We start from the raw sequence: 16287 nt of genomic DNA on the forward strand, positions 1-16287 counted from the left end.
TGGAAAGGGAAGAGCCCTGACCAAATCATTCATGATCATCTAGTCCAATAGAAACATTAATTAAGCATCTACTATGGCCAAGGCACAAGAGGGAGGCACAGAGCATTTCAAAACAAACAAAAAGATATTTTCTACCCTCAAGGAAATTACCTTCTCAGGAGTGCAGAGTGGATGGAGGAGTAAGAGATGTCAACAGACATGCATATACCTGGGAACTGGAGAGCAATTATACTAACAAACATGGGGTTTAGGAGGTGGTACATCAGCTGGATCTTAAAGAAAAGTAGGATTCTAAGAGGTAAAGGTGAGAAGGAAATACATTTCTGGCATGTTCAAAGTATGATATGTGAACAGCTTTTCCCCTTGTTTAAGGAGAAGTGTAAGAGCTGCTGTGATTTGGAATGAATTTAATCCAGAAGACTTGGGAATTGAGTGTTATTTCTTTTTTTCTTTCTTTCTTTTTTCTTCTCTCTCTCTCTGTCTCTCTCTGTCTCTCTGTCTCTGTCTCTCTCTCTCTCTCTTTTTGCAAGGCAGTTGGGGTTAAGTGACCTGCCTAGGGTCACACAGCTAGTAAGTGTCAAGTGTCTGGTCTGAGACCGCATTTGAACTCAGGTCCCCCTGACTCCAGGGCCAGTGCTCTATCTAGTGTGCCACCTAGCTGTCCCTTGAGTGTTATTTCTAATAACCCACAGTTTTGTCTCAAAGTGTGATCTGGCTGGGGGTCCCCAAGACCCTTTCAGGGTTACACAAAGTCAAACCTATTTTCATAATACTAAGTTGTTCTAATTTCTAATATAGTAAATATCAATAGATATAGCCCAAGTCTACAAATGCTGTTGGGAGAAGGATCCTCAATTTCTAAAAATGTAAAGGGGTCCTGAGACCAAAAAGCTTGATAACTGCTGTATTTTCCTATACTTCTCATGTGAGGGATGGATTTATTTTTAAATCAATTACATTTCAGGGGGCAAATCTGGGGAGAGGCCCATATATTCCTTCAAACCAGAGATCATCAGTTTGCTGGCATAGCAGAGAAACAGCCACAGCTGAGAAACTAATTCAGTATGCAAGTAGTACATTAGACACAAGTCAAACAGTGACAAAGTGGGGCTTGGCCTGGGGCCTATTGTTGTCCAATCACTGAGAGCCAGAGTGATTGGGTTTAAGGCATGGTCCTTAAGTAAAAAATCTAACCTGCAAATCCCAAGACATACTGCAAATTTTCAGCAATGAAAATTTATTTTCCTTTGGGTAGAGTACCTGTAGGTAAGGGAAGGAGGGAGGGAAGAAGGAAGGAAGAAAGGGAGAGTGAAGAAGGAGGGAGGAGGAAGGAAGGAAGGAAGGAAGGGAGGAAGGAAGGAAGGAACGACTGCGTTGCCCAACTGGCCAGCTCCTATCCATAGAGGTTCTTGTTTGAGGCAAAAGATGTCCTAGTTTGCCTTCATAAAAAAAATCAATCTGAGAGGGAAGATCCTCAGAGTTTCTGGCCAGAATCCCTTCAAAATGTAAAGAAACCAACAATGTAAAATTCTCTTCTGAATCTTCTTTTCTTTTTTTTTCTTTTTCTTTTTTCATTTTTAGGCAATTGGGGTTAAGTGACTTGCCCAGGGTCACACAGCTATTAAGTGTCAAGTGTTTGGTCTGAGGCTGGATTTGAACCTGAAACTTATTTTCACTACCATGGAGAAACTCACTGCTGGGGTGAAAATAATTGGAACCCTGGAGAAAAGTGATGAAGGAAGAGAATAGGGCATATTTTGCCATTCACCTGAGATTTTGTGAGAACAGTAGGGTTCAGAAGAAGGGTAGTTAGATAAGACTCACGGACTAACATTCTTCAAGGGGAGGTCAGCTGAGGAGGGATGAGAGGCTCTCAAGAATGTAATTCTGAAAATGCAAAGGGAAACATTTCTAATGAGGAGGAAGGAGAGTTATTTGAAGAGAGCAATGTTGCCCAACAGAACACTTGCTCACCAATTTAGATTTTTTTTAAAAAAAAATCCATGCAAGAGATGGAAGTAATAACAGGTAACAGATCATGAATACCAAAGAGAATAGTGTCAGGAGCGCAAAAACTGAGAATGAACTTACACTAGGGAGAGAAAAAGGGTTGTTGTTTCATCATAATGGGTGAAAGAGGAGGATCAAAGAAAATTAGAACCACTGCTTGATGTGAATGGGACAATAAAACCCAACAACAGAGAGGCAGATCTGCCTAATCCTTCATCTTTCTTTTGCTTCCATTTTCCCTGCTAAGAAAAGAATGACTTTGCTCTGGAAAGGTGAAAATAAAAATGGCTGATGGAGAGTTGATCTCCAGGATAAATAAGGAACTACTAAAAGAGCACCTAGCTGCCCAGATGAGAACTAGGCACCGATGGAATTTCTGCATCACTCTCAATATTTTAAAGATTACGGAGGGTGGGAGAGGTACCACCAGACAAGAGAACAGATGTCTCAATTTTCAAAAAAGGAAGAAGATAGAGTCTATAAACTGTGTATCTGTGAGCTTTTCTTCAATTCTGGGAAAGATTCTAGCTCAGATCAATAGAGATGGCAAATGAACATCTAGAAAAGAAAATGTGATTGCAAAGAGAGTGCATGGCTTCCGTCAAGAACACATTATGCCAGGTTAACTTTTAATACCTTTTTTTGAGAAAGTTAGTAACTTGAGAGGTAATGGAATGCTGTAGATACAGTTTAACTAGATTTTATCAAAGCATTGGATAAAGTATCTCACCCTGACCTTGTGGGGAAGAATAGAGGCTAAATGATAGTGGAATGTGATGAACCTGGAAATGGCTGAGTAGCCAATTGAAATGCTGTTCCATGGCGTCTTGGGAAGAGATCTCCAGTAGAGTGCCCTAGGGATCTGCCCTAGGCCCTGTGCTATTTAACACTTTTATCACCCTCTTGAATAAAAGTAGAAGTCTCATTTATCCCATCTGCAGATGACACAAAGCTGGGAAAGATAGTTCACACGTGGGATGACAGAGGACCCAGAAAGATCTTGACAAGTTGGAGCTGCAATTCTCTGAGGGCATTCTGGGGACCCCTGAAAGTCCCTGGAGGCCCTTTGAGAGGGCTCCATGAGATCAAAACAGTTTTCAAAATAATAGTCATTTCGATTTCTAACACAGTAAACATCAAAACCCACATAAACAAAAACTCTTGAGGGGGTCCTCATTTTTTTTTTAAGAGTGTAAAGCAGTCCTGAGGCAAAAATGTTTGAGAGCTGCTGAACTAGAACATCGGCTTAAATCTCATAAAATGTAATTCACATGCAAATAAAATGTCCACACCTTTTGACCTCAAAATTCTACTGCTTAGTCATATACCCCCAAAAAAGGTTCCCTATACACTCAAATATTCATAGCACTTTTGTGAAAGGAAAGAACTGCCCATCAATTGGGACATAGCTAAATAAATGGTACATAATTGTAATGGGATACTACTGTGTTGTATGTGAGAGATGACAAATATGGTGAATACAGAGAGGTTTGGAGATTTAAATGAACTTCGGCACAGTGAAGTAAGCAGAACCAAGAAAGCAATATACACAACTACAAAAATGGAAATGGAAAGAACACCAGCCACAAAACAACTGAAACCAAATATTGCAAAACTATAAAGTCCAGCCTTGGCCACAAAGAAGAATTATGAGAAGATGCACCCCATTTAGCCCCTCCTTTGCAGAGGTAGGAATCTATGGGTGAGGTGTGGAACGTTACATATCACAAGACTTTTTTTCACTGTGTTGATTGGTTTTCTCAATTTTTTTCCTCTTTTTCCTCTTTTTTTTTTTTTAATAAGAAATTCTTTGTTATAAAGAATGGCTCCCTTGGAAGGGAAGGGAGAGGGATATATGGGGAAAGTGGGCAATATAATAAATATAATAAAAAATATTTGAAGAAATCAATAAAATATATTTTAAGTAGTTTAAATAAAACTGCAATTCTAGAAATGTAGAGTCACACTTCAGTTCAAAAAATCAGCTTAACAAGTTGAACGTGGGGAAGGCCTGTATTTCAGCAGTTCCTCTGCAAGAGATCTGGGGCTCTTACTGGGCTGCAAACTCAATATAATTCAACAGTTTGATGTGACAGACAAAAAAAGTTAACACAATCTGAATGTAACCCCAGCCGTAAAACCCACTGAAAAAGATGATGAGATTGGGAGAAAGCAGGACTCTTCAGTTCTCTTGAGTTTGCACCAATTCCACCCCTGTCCTCATTCAGGGAAGGGTATTTATGTCCACCAACCAGGATAGAGTCTTCTTCATACCAATGGGCTTTGGAACTGGGGTTACATTAGACTGTAGTAAGAGAGGCGGAGCCTCCAGGAATGCAGAGGTGATCATCCTTCTAGACTGTCTTGGTCAGAACTCATCTGGAGTATTGTGTTCAATTCTGAGCACAATAGTTTAGAAAGGATATGGTTAAGCAGGAGGTTGTCCGAAGGAGGGCAGCCAAGGTGAGGGGCAATGAGTCCATGAGCTTGGTAGGGTTAGCCTGCAGAAGTCTCAAAAGACTATCCTATGGAGGAAGCTTAAACTAGTTCTGGTTACACCCAGAAGGCAGAACCAGAAACAATGCATAGAAGCAAAGAGGAAAATCTGGGCTCAGTGTCAGGGAAAATGTTCTAAAGATGAGAGTTGTTCTAACCCTGATTCTGAGATTCCCTCTCAACAGAGGTCTTCAAGCAGAGGTGGAATGACTGCCTAATGAGTATGTTAAGTGGAAGATGGCTTAATTGTAGTGGTCATTTGGACTAGATCACTAATGAAGGCTTTTTCAACTCAAAAATTTTATGATTCTCTAAATTTAAAGGTTAGATTAAACAAAAACAGAAGGGGAAAATATTTTTAATAAAAGATGCAGAGTTGAAGAATGTAACTCTAACAGACTTCTCTGTCCTCCCTAGCACTGGCCAGCACTCTAACAACTCTGGTGTTAGAGATTAGAAAACCTCTTTTATCCATACATTTCAGCCTTCTACCCCAACAAGACTACTATGAGTAGTACAAGGAAATGTTTAGAAACATTTGAATCATTGCGTGGTAGAGCAGCCGCAAGTGACCTTACATTTCCCCTCACTTCCTTTCCTACTCAACTAGGCCTGTGCTAACATGTGCTTGAAGAGGGGTGAAGAAACGAGGCCTAAGAGGAGCCATCCTCTGCTGTACCAACTTTGTATAGCACCTGGAAAAGTCATGCACAAGTGGACTTGTTAACACCATCCAATTCCATTTCAAATTATGAAACCTCTGAAGTGGTTGCATTATTCAAAATCACACTGAGCATTTTCACTGGACTAGAAACAACTACCATATTTTATATAATTGCAACTTCAAATAGCACAAATTCAAATACATGCAACCACTTTAGGGAAATCATTATTTACACGAATCATGATGTGGCTATAGGACAGAGCCCAAGGGGCATCTAAATTGGTAGGTTATGGCGGAGTTTGTTAAAATAAGTAATTACTTCAAGGGCCTGCTCCGCTCACTCAGTCTGTAACCCTTCCACACCTCATTAGATCATTTCTTGAGCTGATATGACTCAAACGATGAATTATTTGGTGGCTAAAACCAAAAAAAAAGTCTGGTGGGGTTTAAGTGATTAGATCTTTCAGAGAGAAGTGAGTACAGGAAGTTGAAGATCAGTGCTATTTAATAATAGTGAAGGGAGTATAAACAGTTCAGCATAAGGTTAATAATAGCTAGCATTTATATGACATTTAGAGATTTGCAAAGCACTTTACAGATCTTATCTCATTTTGTTCTGAGGAAAACCTTGTAGGTTATTACTAACCTTATTTTACAGATGAGGAAACTGAGGCAGTCAGAGGTTGTCATTTACCCAGGGTAACACAGCCAGTAAGTGATTTGAGGCAGGATTTTAATTCAGGCCTTCTTGATTCCAGGTCCAGTGCTCTATCTACTGTGTCACCTAGCTGCCTCAGTTACCAAATGGTAATTTCCATAAGGAAATGGAAAAGTACACTCCTTTCCCTGTCCTACACCTCAAAACTCTGGGCTTTTATCTTCCATTCTACCCTCCTTTGCTCCAGTCTGACAATAGCTGACTCTTTTCCTTAACAAGGCCAGCTCCTCTACTTCTGATCCTGTTTCTTCTCAAAGTTTGTCCCTTCCATTATTTCTCCAAGTGCTTAATAAATGTTGTTTGAATGTTTGAGAGGCTCACAGTGTAATGGGGGAGACAGCATGCAAACAACTATATACAAAAAGGTAATCTGAGGTTGTCTCAGAGAAAAGGCACTAAGATTAAAAAGGACTGGGGAAGGCTTCCTGCAGAAAGTTTGGTGTTAGCTTGACTAAAATCATGGAAGGATTGAAGGAAGGCAGGGAAGTTAGAAGGCAGAGATGAGACGGGAGAGCATTTCAGGCATGGGGGAAAGTAAGTAAAAATGCCCAGTCTGGAGATGAAGTTTTAAACTCAAGGAACGACAAAGAGGCCAGTATCATTGGATCATAGGGTATGGGGAAGAGAGTAAGGTATAAGAAGATTGGGAAGGGGTGAAGGTGGAAGTGGGGGTGGGGCAGGTTACAAATAGAGGATTTTGTATTTAATCCTGGAGGTAACAGGAAGCCATTGAGTAGGTTAGGAAATGAAGGCTTGCATCAGGGTGGTAGTAGTGTCAGAGGAGAAAAGGGGGACATGTGGGAGATATTATGAAGATAAAATTGACAGGCCTTGGCAACAGATTGGATGAGAGGATGAGAGACAGTGAAGATTAGAGGATGACACCTAGGTTTCAAGCCTGGGGTACTGGGAGGATGGTGGTGCCCTAGATGGTAGCAGGGAAGTTTGAAGGGGCGAAGGGTTTGGTGGGAAAGATAATGAGTTCGGTTTTGAGCTCAGGTTGGAGATTTAAGATTGGAGATCAGCAGAGAAGTTAGGACTGGATAAGTAAATTCAAGAATCATCCTCATAGAGATAATAATTGAATCTGTGGGAGCTGAGGAGATCAACAAGTGAAACAGTATAGAGGGAGAAGAGAAGATGGCCCAGGTCAGAGACCTATGGGATACCCACAGTTAATGGGCATGACCGGGATGACAATCTAGCAAAAGAGACTGAGGAGTGATCAGAAGGATAGGAGAAACAGGAGCCTGCAGCATCACAGAAACCTAGAAAGAAGAGAGTGTCAAGGAGAAGAGGTTGATCAACAATGTCAAAGTCTTTAGAGAGGTCAAAGAGGATGAGAATTAAGAAAAGGCTATTTGATCTGGCAATTAAGAGATCACTGACAACTAGAGAAAGCAATTTTGATTGGATGATAAAGTAGGAAGCCAGACGTTAGAGAGTGAGAGGAAAGTGAAGGCACCTAGTAGAAATGGCCTTCTTAAAAAGTTTAGCCACAAGAGGTAGGGGAAAAAAAGGATCAAATGAGGATTTTTTGAGAATGGGAGAGACATGGGCTTGCTTATAGGCAATAAGGAAGTAGCCAGTAGACAGGGGGAGAAAGAACATAAATGAGAGAGTGGGGATGATAGCCAAGGCAACCTGTTGGATGACAGAGTATGGAATGGGATCACTTGTACAGGTAGAGGACTTTGTCTTGGCAAGCAGTGGGGTTACCTCTTCATGTGAGATAGGGGTGAAGGAGGCGATAGTGGCAGAAAGCATTTGAATTATTAGGAGGGCAGAAGAGGGAGCTCTCAGAAAACAGCCTCGATTTTTTGAATAAAATATGAGGAAAAGTTCTAAGCTGAGAGGTTAGAGGGAGAGGGAGTCATGAGATGTTTGAGGAGGAATGAAAAAGTTTGGAAGATTGTCTGTAGTGAGTTAGATAGTGAGTTAATTAGGACTGCCTAGCAGCAGTGAGGGCCCAGTTGAGGTTATGTTACACAAATCTGTGGTGGAGCTAATCAAAATGGTTGCGTGATTTTTTTCTGCCTTTATTCAGCAGCACGTGTGTAGAAGGGAAAGGCAGAGAGTTGTGGGAGTGCTCTAGGGATGAAGCTTGTCAGGGCACAATAGGCAATATGATAAAGGGGCAAGGGACCCTAAATTAGAGAGAATAGAGTTCTGAACTAGTTCACCAAGAGGTCAGGATGGAGAAAGGAGGAGAGTATTGCTCACTTGGAGGTGATGAGAACTGAAGGATAAAGCAATTAAATGGTCATGGTGTAGGCAAAGATCAGGTTTTAGTATCAGAAGCAAAGGGAGAGGTAGAAAGTCAATAGATTGTGATCAGATAAGGGAATTTCAGAGTTTGTGAACATGGAGGAGGTGAGTTGGTAGATGGCAAGATCAAGCGTGTGGCCATCTTCTTATGTGGCTGAAAGTCATGGAAGGTAAGTAGTTTGAGGCACTGGGAGGGTAAGGTGTTCGAAGGAGCATCAATATGTATATTTAAATTCCTTACTATGAAGGGAGGAGATAGGAATGAGAGAAATATTGTGAGCCATGTAGTTCATTCCTTGAGAAAGAAAGGAGTGAGCTGGAGGTTTACTGACAACAACTAACAGGATTTTGATTGGGTAGAAGATGCAGATTGCATGGTTGCCTTTAAACCTTACCATAGCTGACCAAGAGGAGCATAAAATTCTGATTCTTCAACAGCCGGCCAATGCACTTAAAATAAGTAGGCTTCTGTGCTTCCATCGTATAGCTCAAGTACTGGGCATGGCTTGGGGGATATTTGGGCTTCTCCCTGAATACTTTTAAAAAATAAGAAAGGAATGAACAAGTCAGTAAACTGCACAATACTGTTCAGTAGCTATAGATGAAAGACAAATGCTTTAGTTTAATATTTAAGGCCTTCCACAATCTATCCTCCTGCCAAGGGGTGGGGAACCAGTGGCCTTGAGGCTACACGTGGCCCTGGATTCAATCAAAAGGCCACAGCTGAGGACCTAGAAGTCCACATGTGGCCTTGAGGCCGCAGATTCCCTACCTGTGGTCCAGCCTGTCTCTCTTGTCTTATTCTACTCTACTCTACTCTCTTTCACATTCTCTACAGACATTCCAGCCATCAAGGACCACCAGTTACTCCCTAATTATGCCCTAAACTTTTCAATCTCTGTCTATTCATACTCATTACCTATATTTCCTTCATATCTCTGTCTATTAAAATCCATCTTTTCTTTTAAAATTCAGATATGACCACCTTCATGAAACTATCCCCGATGATATTCCCAGTGGAAAGCCACTTATCTCTCATCAAATATTCTTATAGGACATTGGCTCTCTGTTCTGCCTCACTAGCCTTGTATGATGCTTGTATGTACTTCATGTTTTCCCCTAGAAGATAAGTTCCCAGAGGGCAGGGACTATGTCATTTCAAAGTTTTGTATCCTCAGAATCCAGCACAGTGTATTACATGTAATATTAACTTAGTAAATGTCTTTTTTACTTAATAAATTTATCTTTATATAGTCACTTCATAAATAGATTGAACCAATTCCTTAAAGCCACACCATTGCATGGAAGCTGAAATTGGCACGCAAACGAGCAGCATCTTTCAAGGAGCAGAAGGAGCACAAAGTTTAGCTCTGGAAGGGTTCCCAACAGCCTACCCCATGAAGCAACTTTTCACTGCTCTTGGCTTACCGAATGTTCTCTAGGGTTAATTATTCATCACAGTTTACAGAAGGACCTGATCCCTCAGGTACAGTTTGGAGAACTGAGAATTCCAGTAATAAGCAACAGGTTAACACACCAGAAAGACATGAGGAAATTACAAAGCTCTGAAACTAAAATGTATAATAATAGTAATAGCTAACATTTTTATAGGGCTCTAAGGTTTGCAAAGTGCTTCACAAATATTATTTCATTTTGTCCCCACAATAAACATGGGGGGTAGGTACTATTATTTTCCCTATTTTGCAGATTAGGAAACTGAGGCAGGCTGAGGTTAAGTGACTTTCCCCAGGATCATATAACTAGTAAGTTAGCATCTACTAAGTAACTACTAAGGCAGAATTTGAACTCAGGTTTTCCTGACTCAAGGTCCACCACGCTATCCACTATGCCACTCAGCTACCCATGTAAGAAACAAAGAAAGCAAAAGCAAGAGTGTTTGGTATTGGTCCTCTGGAGAAGTTGCTCATAAACAGGGTGCAATATTTGTCTCACAAAGGAATCTAAAAGGCATTTTAAAAAAGAATCCTAAATGTTCATCTTCTGAAACAAAAGAATGGGGTGAACGCAAAACATCTATTTCTTCCTTCTTCAGCCCCGCACTTTTCTCACCATACTCTAGCTAGCCAGGGTACCCTTCACACCCCCCAACCCTCTTTCCAACACTCCTTTAGGAGTAACCTCCCCTCATTAGAAGATAAACTCCCTGAGGGCAGGCACTGCCCTGCTTTCATCTATACTGGCCATTTCTTAAACTTGTTCTAAACATAGTAAACCTTAGTAATTAGTCTATCTTATCTATCTAATCTCTACCCCTCCTCCTTCCCTCCACTAACCAAACCAATGGAGCACAGACTGAATTAATTAATCAGGTCTAGCCATTCCCCCCAGTCAAGCCACTAATCTAATTTCCTTTTTTTTTTTTTTAAAGTCAGCAGTTGTTTGGCTTAATCCATTCGGTGAAAATGATTAGCTGTGTATAAACAATTTAAATGTGACCCTTCCTGATCAAAATCATTAGCATCCCTTCCCCACAACCCCACAATTATAGCCCTGAATTATCTCTAAAGTTTATCTAGAGTAAGAGGAAACCCTGGAAAACAAGAATGTACTTTCTTTTAGAATATCAGAGCCGACCTTTCACCCAGAAAGTACTCAGAAATCCTGACTTCAAAGGTCCAGCTTCTCACTCTCCAGGAAAAGTCTCAGCTAACTCTCCACCCACTCAGCCATTGTATGATCCTGCTCACTTCCCCTTTAAGTAAGGGAATGAATATAGGGCAAGAAGACATCTCTCTGTAAGGGCAAGGAGCAATAAGATTTAAGACATTGCAAATCAGAATTCTGTCTGGACTTCTAAACTCTTTGCTCAACCATTTTCAGCAGTGCTTCGTAAAAACAAACAAAACAAAACAAAACAAAACCCAGAAAAGTCAGTAATTGCTGACGGCTAGCTGTCTACTGAAAATGTCAGAATCTGGAAACAACTGCATTGAAATTTGACTTTGAAAATCTGGCACTTGCTTTTTTGCTCTAATTTTGCTTCCTACTCACCAAATGAAAATATAGACAGTCATCAATTTGTGAACAGATTGTTGTGAACAGACAACTCCAGGAGTTCACTACTTCAGAACCATCTCCTCCTCTCCCCCCTCCCCTGCCCCAGATGTCCATCAAACCACAAGTTTGACATCTCTGGTCTGGATAACCTCTCCAGACCCTTCCAACTCTTTATCTATGATCCTATGAAACAACTTTCCTTTGATGTTCGAACTCCTTAAATCTGTCCTACTGCCAAAGATTCCACTGACAATCAAGAGAAAGAGATGCATGTATAAGAACAGAATTTAAATGAGACTTCATCATTTGTACTAGCCTAAGAAGTCTGTGACCCAAGCCCTAGTATCAACAAGCATTGATTAAGAGCTTATTAATAATGCGCCAGGCCAAAATGATGGAGTCATGGGACCTAGACCCCTAAAAGGAAAAGACCATGTCTTTGAAAGCAACTCAGTCCCTGAATTTTCCCATACATTTCAGTAGCCTATATCACTGGCGCCTCTGCCAAAGGCATCTGGCCCACCCCAGACCACCTAGATACTTGACATTGTCACTCTGGCCCACCCTAGACATTTAATACTCCTTTCACAGTCCCCCTGACCCACTCCAGATCACTTAACTCCTTTTACTGTCCCTCACTTAGTCCATTCCAGACTATTTACCACTCCTTAATCCCATCCAGATCTTTTCACTGCTCATTTTTTGTATATAAGTATCAATCTCACCCCCATCAAGTACAGATGCATAGGAATCTAGCCTGCTCTACTGGCATTATAATAAACCTTGCTACTTTGACTGGAAGAAGGCTTGAGTGCTTGAATTCTTTCCAGGCAGATCCTCACATGTACCCTGACATTTCAGGGTTCCCAGCAACCCCAAACTGCATCAAAACCACTAATCTAAACTTAGTGCTAACAAGGAAGGGAGGACTATTTTCCATTCCAAAGGGAAGTTGAGAACAAAGCTGAAGGGAGAAGATGGAAACCATCTCCCAGAAAATCATTCCAGTATTTGGCATTATCAATCAGACAAATAGGGCCTTTGAGTTTTGAAGCCAAGTCCACACTACTCCTGGCATATAGCAGGTGTTTAATAAATGCTTGTTGACTATTCAGGACTATTGTCATCTTGCTATCAATGCTTCCTCAGCAAATGGAGCAATCTCTTCCCAGAGGGTCTGAGATCCAGGTTGTGACACTTTGGAGCTAAACTTACAACTCTCTACTAATAGTTCCACATCTCAGATGGAGGTCTTTTGGACCATCTCCTGCTAGGTTAGGCCTTCTATACTTACTGATGATGACAAGGATAAAGAGGAAGGAAGCCACAGCTCCTATCATGTAGAACATAATGCTAATGTGGTAGGCAAGTTCTTCCAGGTCCTGGATGTTGGGTACCAAAAGAGGAGGAATCAAGAACCCTAAGGCAATACCAACCTGTAAGGAGAGAAAAAGGATGGAGATCATATTACTCTGGTGAAGGGTATATCAACATCTGTTCTCTTGTCAGAGAGAAGGATGTTAGAGTCATATTTTCCAAAGTCAACCCTTCTCAAAACTCAGTGCATAATATTTCCCCTTCAATGCCCATCAACTGGGGAATGACTGAACAAGTCGAGGTATATGAATGTAATGGCATACTATTGTGCTATAAGAAATGATAAGCGGGAGGACTTCGGAAAAACCTGGAAAGACTTGTATGGACTGATGCTGAGTGAAGCGAGCAGAGCCAGGAGAACATTGTACACAGTAGTAGCAACATTGTATGATGATCAACTATGATTGACTTAGCTCTTCTCAGCAACACAGTGATCCAAGACAATTCCAAAAGACTCAGAGAAAGAACTATGCAGTCTGAATGCAGATTGAAGCATACATACTCTTCTCACTTTTTTTTTGTTTTTTGTTTTTTCTCTCTTGTGATTTTTCCCTTTTGTTCTGATTCTTCTTTCACAACATGACTAATATGGAAATATGTTTAACATAGTTGTACATTTATAATCTATATCAGATTGCTTGCTGCCTTGGGGAGGGGGAGGCAAAGAATGGAGGGAGAAAAAATTAGAATCTCAAAATTCTAGATAAATGAATGTTGAAAACTGTCTTTACACATAACTGGAAAAAAAAATAAAATACTATTAAGGAAAAAAGAAAAAAGAAACATATACATATATGTACATGAAAATGCATATGGATTCACACATGTGTATTATATATTCAAATGTGTATTTATGTACACACATATATGTATGTATACACATATAATGCATGTGGCTATTTACTAAATAGGATAAAACTAAATAAAAGATTATGTAAACAAAAAAATATTTCCCCCTCAAAAAATGAGGAAAAGACCAACCTCATTTATAAAATACAGATGAAAAATTCCAAATAAAATCTTGACCTATCTTGTGAGGTTATAAAATAGTAACACACCAATTTTAACTATAGAAAAATTGTATTTATAATTAACAATGCTTAAAAGATAATTTAATCGTGTGGCAAGATGTTAGTACTTTGTAGAATTATTTAAGTTAACAATAATAATAATTGAATAAAAGATAATTTAAAAATAAAATATAAGTAAAAACTGTCTCTTCACTGGCCACCTCACCCAAGTTTATCATCCTGTTAAAAAGGGAGCTGTGGTTTGAATTGTGTGGTAATAATAATAGTAGTCAACATTTATATAGCATTTTCTATGTGCCAGGCACTGTGCTAAGTGATTTACTGTTCATTTGATCCTACAACTCTTCCACATAGGTACACTTATGCCCATTTAGATGAGGAAACTGATGCAAAAAGAGGTTAAATGACTTGCCCAGGGTCATACACCTAATAAGTGAAAGTTAATTCCACTGCTTGAATGCAAAAAGCAAGAACCACATGAGTACTTAAATAGAAAACAATTTTAGGATTATAAATTTGAGCTTGAAAGTACCTGATAAGTCATCTCTCAAACCTTCTCATTTCATAGATGAGGAAACTAAGACCCAGAGAGACTGCATAACTCACCTGAGTTCACACAGGAAGAGAGTGGTAGAGGTAGGATTCAAATCTGAGGTCACCTGACACCAAATCCAGCCTTCTTTCCAATGTGCCCCATTGCCTCCATCAATACAACCCACAATAACTCTCATTTACATTACAGCTCATGTGTGTACTTGCAAACATATACAAGAAACTCACATTGAGAACATGCTTCTCTTCTTAATGGAATAGGCCTCTAGCATGGTCTCCATATGGACTATGGCTTTTGAGTGTTTCCTACAGCCAAAATCCTGACTCAGAGTTAGACACACAAAACCAAAAGGGAAACTAATCTCAGACCTTCTTTCTGTACAAACAGTTGAAGATTATTAATGACTTTAGGGCAGGCACCAGGAAGTAGGCCCAAGCAGGGTTCCAAATCCCAACAGTAGAGATAAATAATAGATTCTTTTGTGCTTGCGCCTCACTTTTCCTTTAAGGGCCTCTAGAGGATTTAGAGACAGGGTGAGCTTCTAATCTCTTAAAGCTCATGCTGACCTTGATTTCTGTTTCTCCTTTTTGGCCAATTATATCAACACTTGACTGTGGCATGACGTGGCATGTGACAGAATTCATGTGGACCATGGGACAGAATTCAGAGGCAGCTTTCAGCTTTCATGTGCTGATGAGAAGAGGGTAGGCATAATGAAAAAAAGAAATGGAAGAAGAGCCAGGAAGACCTGGCTTCAAGTCCTACCTATGACAACCATGTTCTGTGGGGCCCTGGGCAAGTCACAACCTCTTGACGTGCCCAGGATAACTCTCTATAACCTATAAATTACAAAGCACACACCAATTTGCATTGGCAAAAGGAGTTTCTTTATTGGAAGTTCCCTAAACTAATGAAACCACAGTCCATTCCTTCCTCTCCCTACACCTACCCCCCAAAATGGTGACCAAAAAACCTCTTGGTTGCTATATGTGAGACTTCTCTGATTGAGACTTCCATAAAAATCAACATTGCCAGTTATCATTACTAGACGTAAATCAGGAGGATGCTATAGGTATCACTTATCTAGATTTTAGTAAAATATTAGACAATTTCTTTAATTTATTAGTTCTTTCTGACCTCTTTAATAATTTCCAACAAGGAGTGTGCTGGAACCAATTCCTACTGTGGAGAGCTGATTGCTAAATGTTTTAGAATGAGCATTTACACCTTGGAAATTATCAATGCTACAAAGCAGGAGTTTATTTATTTATGATGACTGTATACATTTAAGAAAGTGATAAAGAAAATGTTAATAATCAAGATTAATCTGAAAAGCCTGCTATGGGTACACACACACATTCATATACATATTTTTGTGTGGGTTTTTAATGTGTGTGGAGAGCTGGTTGTTAAATATAAATAAAAATAAAATAAATATATTAAAATATATAAAATAAAAATATAAAAATAGTATATTATAACACAAATATAAAATACAAAATACAAAAAATATTAAAATAAAATTAAAAAATAAATACCAGCACACCAATGCCTCTAACTCTGTGATTATCTCAAAATAGTTTCCATAATCTCGAGAAGACACTTTTGGTGCCTTCTCATTACCAGTACGAATAGTTTCAGATATTGAATTTGTATCCCCAACACCCAGCACAGTGTCTGGCACGTAATAGGTGATAAACAAATACTTGTTGAGTATTTGATCGATTGATTCAGTTTTGATGTGGTCACTATGACTAGGGCTCACTAGGCAGGGTGAAAGTAGAGACTTTGGAGGCACAAAGACAAGTCAAGTGAGAAATAGAAAAACCCTCTCTGGAGTGAGCTGTCACCTGTTCCTGAGCTAAAAGAGAAAGGGGAAGTTCTTGGGTCACAAGCCAATTACTGAAAGTCACATTTGACTTGATCTGAACACACTAATTTCACCCCTTCATCAGTCATCAAATTAACATCGGGGTAAAGATGATGAACAGTCCCTGCTGTCTAAGAATTTAAATCTTTTCAGTAGCGGGGAAGGGGAGATGGTTTCATTATTTACAAAATGAGATAAATGCAGCCCTGATTACTCTCTTGCTTTCCATTTTCCACTTTATTTTTGCATTTGCCATAAATTATAAATAGGAGGAGAGACTAG

The 16287-nt window shown here is 39.7% G+C and overlaps 1 protein-coding gene across 3 annotated transcripts in view; it reads right to left on the bottom strand.

Annotated features, from left to right (window-relative positions):
• FLVCR2 (feline leukemia virus subgroup C cellular receptor family member 2) overlaps positions 1-16287 on the bottom strand; it is an 87915-nt gene that overhangs the window by 19778 nt on the left and 51850 nt on the right. For all 3 annotated transcript variants that reach the window (XM_027844937.1, XM_027844936.1, XM_027844935.1), the window contains exons 2-3: positions 12469-12610; positions 8552-8692 (exon numbers count right to left, since the gene is read on the bottom strand). In XM_027844937.1, the coding sequence (XP_027700738.1) occupies positions 8552-8692; positions 12469-12610 (283 nt within the window). The remainder of the gene's footprint in view (positions 1-8551; positions 8693-12468; positions 12611-16287) is intronic.

Source organism: Vombatus ursinus, unplaced genomic scaffold (assembly GCF_900497805.2).
Source record: "Vombatus ursinus unplaced genomic scaffold, bare-nosed wombat genome assembly UNPS02014945.1, whole genome shotgun sequence".
NCBI lineage: Eukaryota > Metazoa > Chordata > Mammalia > Diprotodontia > Vombatidae > Vombatus > Vombatus ursinus.